Raw genomic sequence first — 13,704 nt, 5'->3', positions numbered from 1 at the left:
TTTATCCTAGATGGCAATATTAATCTTTACAATTAGGGTGTGCGTCTGTTTATTTGTTGCCATGGAGAAGGAGAGTTGTTTGGTTTTATATGCTTTTTTGTCTCCCTATTCCTGAGTTTAAGGGATTTGACTATGACTTTGCCAAACCCTATCTCTGCATACCTTTCTTTTCTCTCCCTCCCTTCATGGAAATGAGTGAGTTGAAGCTGTTCAGTATCCTAAAGCTGAGTTTTGGAAGATGTGTCAGGGTCTACTCTGGGCTAATTTTCACTCTGGACCTTTGCTTTCTTTATCATGCACCCTTTTGTGTCCTTTCAAAACCTTCCTTAATTTTTTTTAACTATTACTTGTTTATTTTTAAAGATTGTAGTATGTCCAAAAGTAATAGTTACAGAGTTTCTGAATAAAGAAAGAGAAGTGCTTCAAAAAGTAGAAGATAATCCTGATTTTGAAATACTGTGCGTTAAAATGCCTCTAAGCATGTTCTACTGTGCTATTTAATCCATATGATGATGCAAACATACCTTTAATAATTAAGATCTGTGTTAAAACTCAAGTGTGTCCATTGTCTCATGAAATTTGTAGTAAAACATGATACATGCCGTTAATCTCTTGCTCTTAAATAATAGTGCTTGTTAAGTCCTTTTTTTTCTGCTTCAAGTTATAAGTTGTTTTTCTAAATAAAAATTTGCATTTGTACAGAAAAGAGAATTTTTTTTTCTTCCACTTTCTTTACAATACTTCCTCATTGGGCTGATATGCACTCAAGTATTTTTGGAATGGTTACATCAAACTGTGCTTCCTACCCTGGCTATGATACAGGTGGTTTCTAACTGGAGTCCTGTTTTTCTGCTATTACTCTCACTCTTAGATTAAAAAGTAGTGATGTGCATAAAATTTTTCCTACCTCTGTTCTTCCTGTGTGGGTAAGCAGTCTTCCTCTCTCTCTGCCTGTACAGACTTGTATTGTGACATGTGATGAATTGAAACTGCCCTGTCTGGAGCACTGAGGACTTGGCAAAGTCACTTAGTGGGACCTTTAGGTTAGGGACATAACCCTGCTCAGTCTGTTTGCTAAGACTCTCTTTTGTAAATACAATCAGACAAAGTGCAGCCTAACGTATTTTTGTGTCTGTTAGATGCTGAGTGAAATAAAAGTAAACCTGGATTTAAAAACAAATGAAAGCATTCTGTGAGGGTTTGTAAATAGAAATGCATAATTTGTGAATATCGAAAGTTGCCATGTCATGGACCACTGGATATTCAGTCACCAGTATGGGAACATTAATGATTTAAATTTTTTTTATGTAGTCTGAAGTATCAGTTCACTGTCAAAATTAGGATTGTGTTCATGATGGGCTGTATTTGATGAGACTAAATGTTTATCTGACTGTCTTCATTTTACCTTGCTTTTACTTTGTCAAAAGCTTTTATTAGAAGTGGCACCATGTACTTGCAGCTGATTTCTTCATATACATTCCTCATATGCTTGCTTTTGTCCTACCGTGTTTTAACCTGTACCTTCTTCTGAACACAAGCCGTGCCTTTTAAATCTGTTTTGAGGGGCATTTACCAGGCTTCAAGCTATGATAAATCAAAATCATGGCTATACTATTTTCAATCTTTAAAAAAAAATGTTTGTTTTAATTTATTCAGATTGATATAGTGACTTTAATTAAATCTTACACCTTACCAGATTGATCTGGCTTCACTAACCTAGGACAGAGGACAAAGGTTTATGTGCAGATGATTCTTTCTCTTCCACTCGCTATTAGCCATATACAAAACCTATTTTTATATAATAATGATAATAGTAATAATTGAAAAGCTGCTCATTGTCTATAACATCTTTGTGACTCTTAAGGTTAATGGTCCTGTCAGTGTCAAGTCAAAGTTATCTTAAAGCAGCCAGCGTGAATGGAAGGCTGAGCTCATGCCTCGGGCTGGCTCAGAAGCTGTCAACAGTTTCTGCATTGCAAAAGTCTGCTTGCCCTGTGTGTAAGCCCACCAAACAGATCTTTTGAACACTGAGCAAGATGACTTGCGGTTTTGCAGGTAAAGCAAGTCTGTGAGATCTGGCATTCACTTATCTGCTATATTTAGAAGGTGTAAAATTGCAGTTCTGGCTTCACAGTCGTAGATGGCAGCTTTGTTGCTGACTTTGGTGAAGCCAGGATGACATCATTGTGCTTTAAGTGTTGTTCTAATGTGAAAAACATCGTAAACTGGTTGCAGATTTCTTTCCTCCCAACACTGTATCAAGCTTGCTTAACTGACAAGCTTAAAAATGCTTTTCTGTTTGTTCTCGAAAAGTAGTGTCTGAATGTGCAAAGCAGACTTCATGTTTTTGTTTCATGTGTTGTCAGCAGGCAAATCACATTTATGGGTCAAGCTTAGGCACCAAGTAAAGCTGTGTGAGATTGTTTATATACAATGAAAAGTACAAGTCAGAAGCAGTTCTTGGATTTGAATATTGTAAATTATAGAAAGAGAAAATGTGCAAGGGCTTGTATTAGTTTCTCCTCGAGCACATAAAGGAGCGAGCACTGTGCCAGATAGTGGAGTTTTCTAAGCATTACAAGGCTGCAAAACTGAATACATATTTCGTTTTTAATTTAAAAAACCCCACATTTGTTACTAACCAAATTTTAAGTTCATATGGCCTTTAAAATGTTCCTAGTTTTCGTGTTTTCATATCTGTTTTGTAATAATACTAAATAGATACATGAAATCTGTTCTAATGTTAGGTATTTTTCCAAAATGCATTTATAGTAGTGTATTCTGTGACTCTTTTGAATTAATCTCGACCTCTGAAGCTGCATGCTGTTGATGTGGATATGCTGAATGCTGGTAGAAATGTTCTGCTAGGATGGTTCATATGGATTGATTTCCCAGTGGTCAGAGACCACTGCAAGCAATGTGAAGTTCAAAAATGATTTTTTAGGCACCAGAACAAGAAGCTGTCTTGCTTTTATTGTTTTCATATAGATGTCTTCTCTTTATTTACTATTATATTAATGCATTTTGATCAGCTTGTCAGTTTCAACATGATCTTTTCTAAGAGGATTTGATAATAAAAAGGATAAAAATAAAAAGGTGGAGAAAAAAAGTAATAATATGAAGGAAAAGCTGAGTAGTTGGCTAAGCTGAAAGGGGGGCACGAGAAACATCAGTAGTGGAAAAAGGACAAATTAATCTGAAGTGCTAAAATTTTAATTTTAGCCTTTTAACCCAGTTTTCAGGATTTGGAGGAAGATAGAAATCAGCGAGTTCTGTTTTTACAGCCTATTTACAGAACGCAGCAACATAAAATGGTGGCCAAAGATCTGTCCATCTCATTGGTATGAGATGAAGAGAAAGGGAATTTAGGAGAGCAGTGAAGGAAAGTTTTCGGAGTTGTTCTTCTGTTGGAGGCTGCCGGGGCAAAGGCTCGCAGGGTCATCGGTTCCTGCTCCAAACTGCCTTTACTTCCCCACTGGCATCCTGTGATGGAAACACAGCACAGGGAAAGCCTTCCATTGCCTGCTTTACATCTTTGGTTATAACTTTAGGTATAGGTGTGCTGCAGCAAGTGTGGTGTGTAAATGCTTTGGCTACATCACAATTTTAAAGCTACTTTAATTCCTCAGCATGTTGAGATGCATAGGTATGGCCAGATATTCATGAAAATGGGTATGACAGCCGAGGCAAAATTTATACTGAATTAAGAAACAGAGCCAATATTTTATCCTTGCATTCTTGATTTCTCCCCATCTCCATCTGCCAGAGGCATTAAATGGCTTTTAGGATAATATTAATTTGGAAGATTTGGGAAAGTATGAGATGTATGGCTGGCTTTAATTGCAATCTGATTTAATTTTTAAAAATACAACTTGCTGGTGTTGGAAAGGGTATTTATTCTGGTATCAACATATTTATGATTACTTGGAAAATTCGTTCAAAGTGAAATGAAATTTCTCTAAACTGTTCTGTTTTGTGTTAATATTGCTAGACTGATTCAGTAGTGTGGAATCAGAAAATGTGTGTAACTATATTTACTGATGGTAAACTCTTTAAAACTGTTACAGTTTTGGACACGTTTAAATTCAAATGGTCCAGCAGCTGGAACAATTTTACCCCTTTTTTTTTTTTTTTGTTTGGTGAGCAGCATGTAGTTTTGTAGTGAATTTGAAGGTACAATATTGTTTCTAAGCAGAGGCTCTGTTCTGTGTGTTTCTGTTTGTTGGACTGAAAGCTGTAGCACACAAGTGGTTGTCAGTTCTAGTGACACCAGGTGTCCTTTGCTGCGGGCACACTGCCGTGCTGTCCCCCTCAAGTGTAGCTGTTCCAGCATCCAGGTTAGCCAGCAGAGCCTGCATACTGTGTGCATTCAATGGAAGGGTCTGTGGCTTCTCAGCCCAGTATCACATCAAATCCTGGCTGATTTAGAAGAATTAAACCTGTTAATCGGAAGGCAGTTTATTACTTCTAAGAGGTAATGAGAAGCTTCCCTGCTACCTGTTGTCTGTTGTGAAATACAGGGGTTCAAAACTGAATTTTTACTTTCCTTAATAACACATTGGTTTAGGATAAAACCCAACACACACAAAACAACCCAACACACAAAGAACACCTCAAAGCAATATATTAGTTTTAGAGATAAATGATGACATAATTTAATTATTTCAAATAGTTTACTTTCCTAAACTTACTTTCAAATGACGGTGATGATGTAGGATCATGGAATGGTTTGGGCTGAAAGGGATCTTAAAGATCATCTAATTTCAAACCCCCTGCTGTGAGCAGGGATGCTTTTCACTAGGCCGGGTTGCTCAGAGCTCCATCCAACATCACCTTGAACGCTGCCAGGGACAGGACAGCCCCAGCTTCTGGGAACAGCCTGTTCCAGTGCCTCACCAATCTCACTACAAAGAATTTCTTCCACATACTAACCTAAATTTCTTCTCTTTTCAGCTTGAACCATTACTGCTTGTCCTGTCAGTACAGTTCCTGACAGAGTTCCTCTCCAGCCTTCCTTGTAGGCCCCCCTCAGATACTGGAAGTCTGTTGGAGGTCTCTGTGCACACTCCTCCACACCGAACAGCCCCAACTTTCTCAGTCTGTCAATACACTTGACTCTTTAAATTTGTGTATATTCCTATATTCTTCTATAAACTTTTAAATCAAGTGTGTGTGGCTGCATATATATGACTGATTGTGTAATGGCATTATTTGTTTTGAGCGTTAATTCTTAAGCTAGGTGCTACAGTGAATCATAACACTGAAATAATACACTGACTTGATTTCAGGCATCAGTACTGCCTAGGATTGTAGGATTTTTTTCTTCTACTCTCATGACAGGTATATCCTGTATGAGATACATGATTAGCATGTATCTTGACCATGAGAGGCTGAGATATCTGGTAATCCAACACTGTTTCCATTAGTCTTAGACCCAGCTGATTTGAAAATAATGTTGGTTTTTATTGTTAGAAGTCTTCATTCAAGCTCTTAATGAGATATTCTGTCTTCCTTTTGCAGATGTAAAATGCCGTGTTCAGTAGTCCTTGCTGCCCCTCCCCAGTACCACGTATCTTATAACCTTGTAAACTGTGACTATAGGGTTAAAACATGGCCAGTGTGCCCAGTGCCTTCCTAGTGCTGGAATGAGTTCTTTCCTGACTGCCTGCCAGGTTCTTGCTATTGCCTCCTCTAAGGCTGATGAAGATCAAGATAGAAATACCAAGGACTTGCCAAGCTGATGTCTGTGGAAAGGACCAGTCAATTAGTCAAGGTTATTCGAGGTGCCATAGCAGGCTTCACTGGAGGAGACAGGAGTTAAAAAAAAAAAAGAAAAAAAGAAAAAAAATTTAGTATGAGTTTTCCACAAGCTGCTTGTTAATTTGTCCTTGATGGGTCACTTTAAATCAGTTTTATGTATATGTTATTCTTGCAGATAAAAGGTGGACTTTTGAATACTCATAAAAGTACATTTTATGAACTTTGAAAATATCCATGTTGACACAGTGTCTAGTAACTACGTTTTTGAGGGGGTTTGATTTTGAAACAGCTTTGATGAGCCATGCAAGCAGAAACTTTGCAGCAAGTCTTGCCCTGTATGGATGCAGATAGAGATCAGCTCTTTAACTCACATCAGAATGTTAACGATATGTGGTATGTTAAATCTGAAATACACATGTTGAGACAAATCCTAAAAGACCAATAACTGTTTCAAACAACTGCGTGTTCTTTAGCTCTGGGAGCCAAGTTCCAAATCTAAAGACTTTTCCATTATGAAGGAAATAATATTTTTTAAAGTGATGGGTTTAAATAATTACTCATTCAACATTTTCTGTCATATCATTGTTTTAAGGTGGGCTAACAAATTTACTGTAGCTTTGATGAATAAAAATTAGGTACAACTTTTAAGTTAAAATACTATTGCCCTTATGAATATGCAGTCTTGTTCTTTGAGGACACTTAGAGCAAAATTCTTTTTTTCATTAGAAAAAATCTACAACATTGGTATTTTTCTCTGCCATCTGTAAGGATTTCAGCATTTTACTTTTTTTTGTGAATTAGCAAATAAATCAAAACAGATATTTTTCCCAAGAGGCCGATCACTTGCATGTTGTAGTTATGCAAGTGCGTGATGTAGTTACTTGGTGTTGTGTATTTTGAAAATTAATTTTTTTTTTTGGTAGAAACACTAAACCACAAAATTTAAAAAAGGTGCTTACTGGAATGAGTTAATCCATCTGGCTCTGCCGAGAAAAATTGTTACTCTTTAACTTTTTGTAGTGTCAACAAGCCCATATATTCAGTGGAATTACTTAAGAGAACATAAAAAAAGAATTATTTGTAGCACATAAATTTGAGCACATAGTGGTCTTTTTACAGCTGGAGTCTGATAGGACAGTGCAGTATGTCCATCCTAATATTCAGACATAGTGCATATGTTTTTATTTGAACCTATGTGTAAATACTAATCTCAGATTTCAGAAGGAAGTAATTTTCAATATGTGGTGTTAGTGACTGATTTTGTTATTCAGCAGCAAGGATGTCAGAATAAGTGCTTCTACTGCAATGATGCTTGGTTGTGTGTAAGGCAAATGTCTGAGCCTTCGTAGAACTGTAAAGTACAGTTCAAATGTGAAAAAATGTTAGCTTGTTATAAATGGCAGCAAATGGTGCTGATTATTTTACCTTTGACAAAGTGGAAAATTTAAAGGTTGGTTTGTCCCATTTTATTAATACAATAAATTTTTACAGTGTTGTTCTGGGCCTTTAGATATATGTTCTTTAGTGTTTATTATCCCTCAGTTGCTGTAAAAATTCTAGATTTGAAGCCTGGCATCATTGTTCAGAATGCTAATTCAGGAAATTAATTAGCATATGAAAGCAAAGGCAGATCCATGTTTCCATTTCTTTCCTTACACTTACCAAAACAAAGTTGGTGTTTTCTTGTAAGAAAGCGATGGAACGCAGAGACCATATTTTTTATCATTTAGCACTAGTTTATAGCTTCCACAGACTTGTCCTAATAATGAAGCTATGAAGGATATGACAAGAATGGTGATATTAAATTTCTCTAGACTAACAGTAAATTTTTCCATTCTGATGTCAAGAATGTAGAGCATCTGGAATCTGCAATGTGAGTGGTTCAGTATGGGAACAGTTTAATCAATTGCTTAGCCATTTATTCTCCTCCTAGGAACAAGCAGTCTTCTGTAGAATATAACACTACAAAGGAAGCAATTTTCTAAAACTGGAAAAATCTTTTATGTCCTGTTGTTTCTGATTTCAAAGGTTTCCATTGCTTCTTACTCTTAAATCCAATTGCAGGTGCAAATCTACTGTACACGTTTTTAAATTGGAATTAGCATTCTTCTACATTTTGGTCTTCAGATCAAATAAAACTAAATTGTATTAATTAAGTTTAGAAAAAGGCGAAGATGCTCTGAAGACAGTAACTGCTTAAGTGTGTTGAAAGAACACAGTTGAAATTTATCTTTTATCCTTTTAGGTGTGATTACATTGTGATGGGTCTTGGGGCTCCTCCCCAATGAGCTGTAGGAATGACCAGACTTACTTCCCCTCTTAAAATTGCAAAATTGTCTTACATCTCTATGTTTAATCACATTGTTAGTTTTTTTAATGTATGCTCAGGTCTTCTGAGAATAAATTATTTACTTTTAAAAATAAAAATAAATTAGTTTTTCTTGTGTAAGTCATGTTTACTGATTTTTGACACCTGAAGCATTTTAATACTGTAAATTCCAATGGGTGCATGATTCATTTTGAATATAAATGCTGATTAAACTTAGGCAAACTAGGCTAAAAAAAAATAAAGTACCTAAGTAGAGTAGCAACAGTGTATAATAAAAGCAAAAAAAAAAAATTTCACAAGACACTCCACACAGTGGTGCCAACATCAGGCTTTAAAAACAACAAGATTTTTTTCTTGGCTTTTGATTTTTTTTTTTAAACAACTTCTAGATACATTTTTTAAAAGCTCTTGGTTCATTTACACTGTGGGACCTTTCAAAAAATTGTGAGGTCCAAGCATGCCATATGACTCAAGAAGGTGGGAATCATCAAAATTGAGACCAAAAGCACAATCAAGGCCTGGCAGGCAGTGGTAACATTCAGCTTGGAGGTGCTGATACATCTCACTCTGGTCTTATACAATGAATATGCATTTTTAATTTGCCAAACACCCTGTATTTTAGGGAGTATCACTATGACCTTTTGGAAAGTTAATTTTTGGTTTTAGCAGTATTCAGAAGTGTTCATGTGGCATCCCTTCACACTTCATAATTGCTACTGGAACAATTAAAAAAAATCTGGTTTTAACAGCCTGGCATTACTTAAACCATTGTTAAACTTGTACTTTTTTCCCATGGCCTTTGGCTCTGACTTCTAGAATCACCTGAGATACTACTTAGAAGTTTTGCAGGAGGTTTGAAGTTGATCTGAAGCACTCTACTATGAAATTCAGATTACTATGAAATTCAGATTACTTCTACTGCTGCATGGCAGCATCTCTGTAGAGTGAGATCTTATAGGGCTGCAGGAATTCAAGCTACTGCCCTTCCTGTGTAGGAAAGATGCATGCAACAATTGTTCAGATTTGGTAAGTAAAATTAGGCCAATATAGTGGTGTCAACTTCACTACCAGTTTACATTAACTTGACAAGTTGTGTCCCTATCACAAACACACCATATCACAAACACACTTTCTTTAATATGCCATATGCTGGTAAAGTCACATGCCAGCCACAATTTTCACTGTTTCTTCACAGTGGAATGATTAACATCAATACATTTCACGTAATTTAGACACGAGTAAGAATCATGTTTTACTTGGAGATGTGTGTAGAAGATCCACATACTTGATTTCTTAATAGATAAAAATCAGAATGCCCATCTGAAAATTTTTGATTCTGTGGTACTGTTCACCACAGACAGAACAAGAAGAAGCAAGAGGAAAGGTAAGCCTTTAGAGGTGCCACCACCTTCTTCTGCCATTGCCTTCTGGAGCTGAGTCAGGTGATCTGTAATCACACAAATTTAACTTTACATATGTTCTAGATCTTTGTCTTCTGCTCTCCCCAGGTTAATACACTAAGTCCTCCTTCTGCCTGATTTTTCTTGGCTCCTTAATGGAGTTGTTTTTTTGGCTACACAGTGTTGAGTTTGGGGAGGAGTGTGAAGAGCAAGAGCGTGGTGTTCTCCAGCACGCTGCATGGCGCAGCTTCATTTTCCACTGCTGCAGAGAATGGAGTCTCATTTCCTTCTGACTGAAAGCTATAAACACTGGACTCTAGAGCTAAAGCAGGGAAGAACTAGAAGCATGGCCATGATACTGGATAAAATCAGTCAGCACCTGTCTAATTGTCTCCACTTCCCCCGGGGAGTTGCACAGATGGGTGCATTGCTGTTGAAGCTGAGTGGTGCACTCGGAACATGGACACCCACTTCCCTGGAAGATGCAATTCAGGGCTGTACAAATAAGTAAAGCTCACAGAAACTTTTGAGCTGGATGTGAAACCTTCATGTGTGTAAGGACCTGCAGGGTTTGGCACTCCTGGAGTGCTGGCTGGTGGGGTTTTTCTCTGGGAGTTTTGTGTGTAAAACCAAAGTCTCATTATGGGCTGATTCAGTCTCCCCCTGTGTCACTAATAGTTAATCCATCAGGAAATACAGACTTTCATTTTATTTTTCACTAGGGATTTGATTATCTAGGTGTTGAGGAGCAAGTTACAAGGAGAGAATAGTTTTTATAGTTGATTACATGTGGAATTTAAGCAGATCTGATGGATCAAGGAAAAGAAAGCTTACTCTGTTACATGCCTTTATTTGAGGGAAGTGTCTGAAGTTTCTGTTTTCTTTCTTCTGAATGACACACAGGAATTGTCCCCAAGCAGTTATGTCACAGTGCAAGCTTAGATTGAAAATTCCCATTCCATTTTCTGACAGCCTTCAGGTTATTTTGAGGTAAATATATTTACAGTAACATAAGTGGCCAAGTGTAAAGAATTTTTTAAATATTCTAAAAAAAAAAGGAATGTTTTCATTTTCTAAATGAAACTGTTTTCATGAATTGTATGATAAAACAGACATTTTTTTAAGTTCTGAAGTTCTTATAAACTGGGAAGTTGGAGTCACAAGTCCCACTGAGACCTCTTTTCTCTGTCTGTCACCTCAGTCAATGATTGTATCTTGCTAGGCAAAGCTTGATGGTATTTTTTTCTGTCTGCAAAATTGTAGTGGTTTGAGTTGTATCTTCTTTTTGCAGTATTTCTGAAGCAGAAACAAGAACAGATTTAAATAAAAGCAGGATTGTAAGAGAAATTAATGTTAACCACCAAAAAAATGTTTGGAGCACAAAAAGAATGTATCTGGAAAGAAGTTTTTTTTCCTCAAAATATTTTACTGAGGGGCAGTAAAAATATGAAAATATAAATAATCAGAACCCAAAGGTGCTGTATGCAATGTTGAGAGGGATACGTACTGCCTGAAAAGGTTGTGAAATTATGTTTACTAATAAATATTCTAAATATTCTAAATCATAAGTTTCAGGGAGATAATAAACATAATAACAATAGGTAACCTGTAATTTACAACAATGCTCTTTTACCAGTAGAATATGTTGTAGATCTATTCTTGTGATGAACAGCAGCACTTACTCAGACTAAAAATAATAACAGGACCGTGTATCTTGGATCCCAGGAGACTGTTGGTGTTTTTGTAGACAGCAGACAGGAGAAAAAGGCATTTTGTCCTTTTTACCCCAAGTAATCCCACTGGAAAATTAAACATGTGCTATGAATTGATATCAGCTCATGCCAGGTTACCTCCCTAAAGAGGACTGCTGCAAACACTGTTGCTGCATTTCTTGGACAGCACTTTGATGGTCTGTGTGCACGATGGATATTTTATGCTGTACGCTACTGTGGAACAGTGTGCTACTGTCTGCCCCTCCGAGAGCGCTGCTGAGGTGTGCCACAAATAACTGAGAACAGCAACTGCCTCAGCCCTAGAGAGAATCTCAAATACCTGCAAATTAAAAATGTTACTGAAATATTTCTGTGTTCATGTGTGTCTGGGAAAACTGTGTTGATTTTGTTTTTAAAAATTTAATCCTGCAAAACAGAGAAGGTGCTTTTGTATTGCTGTGGATCCTTGCTGAACACAGGATTGAAAAAAATATTAAGCAATACATTAGCAAGAAATATTTAGAAAAACCACGAACCTTTTTTTAATGGACCACCCTATCCAGTTTCTGTTCTTTTAAGGAAGTTTTTCCTATGCATGACTCATTTCACTCTTTGGCTAACATCAAGGGAAATGGAATAACGATTAAGCAAAGGAATGTATGCTTTTTTCTGGGTTTGTCCTTTTCTCAAAACCTTTATGAATTTTCTGCATTACCTTGTGTAAATATATATAGATGTAGAAGCTTGACAACTGTGACAAGGTAAAAAGTACCCTGCTAATACTTGTTTCTTAGTAATTTTTTCTAAATGTTCCTTTTGGTTCTACATGTTAATGTTGTGCTGGATACTCCAGACTCCCTCTTTAGTTAAAATGACATGCTCCAGGCAGCCAATTACACAGAACTGTTAAGTGAAATTAATGAGATCACCCTAGATCACACTTTGTGTTTTATTTTCATTTTATAGGTCTGTACGAGCTGCTGGCTGCATTGCCAGCCCAGCTGCAGCCACATGTGGACAGCCAGGAAGACCTGACCTTCCTCTGGGATATGTTTGGTGAAAAAAGCCTTCATTCACTGGTGAAGGTAAATCACATTTAAGTCAGATTCTCTTTGAGAAGAGCATATGGAAAAATGTTTTGAGCGCCATCTAGTAAACCAGTGACCAAACTGTTGCTCAGTGAAAACAAAACAGCCTTGTTTTAACTCTCTTTCTGGCGGGGTGGAAGTTGTTAAATAAGATTTTACCAAAAATACATAGATGATTTCATTTAAGAGTGATGTTTTGGCAGTGTAATGCTAATGCAACAAACATGTGTTGTTTGCCCTTGTTTAGAAAAAAGGAGTACGAAATAGTAGCAGGAAATCTGACACTTCTTTATGGTCAACATTCAAGACCTGGAGTTTAGCTTAAATAAATAAACGTTCACAGCAAAAATTAGAAGGAATATATTTTCTGAGGTCAAGTATGGCAAGAGTTCAGTAGCCACATTAATTTAAAATAATTTCCTTTAACAAAGTCAACTGAAATTCTAGTAAGCTGTTTCTTTTATTGGCTTGTCTCCATTTAATATTGTGTTTTGCTCATAAATATGCTGGACTAAAGTACAGCCTAAAATAAGTTGGCCAAATACTTGAGTAAAATATTATGCTACAAAAATGATCAGCACCAAGAAATCAAAGCATGCTGTGGGAGTACACAGAGCTATCCCAATAATCTTAAAATTGTGTGGAGCTGAAAAATGGGACCAATCAGCTGGTGAAAAATATTCCACTCCTATAAAATGGTAAGTATGTCTTCAGTCCCCAGTACAGAGCTAATTCAAGCTGGAAGGAAATTCTGAGGTCTGAAATGAGTCAGTAGATGGTAGTAACCCATACCATGAATATATCCAGACCTGTGCAGAATTTGTTGCCCGTGTCAATTACTGATCTAGAGGAAGCTTAAAACTGGGATTATTTCTAAGTAGGTTTGAAAGAATCACATTTTCCCATTTCTTTCAGCTATTTTATTCTGGAAAAAGATGTAGTAATGTTGATACTTGGTCAAGTGCTTGGTGATACTCCTCAAAATATCTGAGAATTTACGTATAAAAGTAAAACTAAATGCTCTCTGGCATTTGATACACAAAAGCAACAAACAGTGGAACAGTGCTTGGCAATATTTGCTTGCCTGAAGAATTTCATCAACATTTCTGAAGTGCCATGACTCCCAGACTCCTTGTGGCTTTGCTGCAGCTGTCTGTGCAGGTGGCTCAGAAGATCACTGTAAGAGGAATACCAGTCATCTTTCTGATGTAGGCTGACAGTGGTGTGCATCTAAGCAAAATGTTATGTCAGCTGCTAAATTAGTTTTCTTTCTGGTTTGGGAATTAAAGAAGGCTGGCTAGAAAATGAGTGTGGATCTGTGAAACATTGACACTTCAACATTTGCTCTAATTTTTTATCGAGGCAAAACCTAAACGTTTTCAAACTCCTTTCACTTACTCTTTTTGCCCCTCATT

At 36.7% G+C, this 13,704-nt stretch overlaps 1 protein-coding gene across 1 annotated transcript in view; it reads left to right on the top strand.

Moving 5' to 3' along the window:
- The window catches only part of MPP7 (membrane palmitoylated protein 7), a 141,501-nt gene that overhangs the window by 37,533 nt on the left and 90,264 nt on the right, over positions 1–13,704 (top strand). Inside the window, exon 3 of the mRNA XM_031059324.1 lies at positions 12,168–12,286. Within this exon, the coding sequence (XP_030915184.1) occupies positions 12,168–12,286 (119 nt within the window). The remainder of the gene's footprint in view (positions 1–12,167; positions 12,287–13,704) is intronic.

This window comes from Geospiza fortis, unplaced genomic scaffold (genome assembly GCF_000277835.1).
Source record: "Geospiza fortis unplaced genomic scaffold, GeoFor_1.0 scaffold75, whole genome shotgun sequence".
Classification (NCBI taxonomy): Eukaryota; Metazoa; Chordata; class Aves; order Passeriformes; family Thraupidae; genus Geospiza; species Geospiza fortis.
Note: the sequence above shows the minus strand (reverse complement) of the source record. Positions and strands in the feature narration are given on the sequence as shown.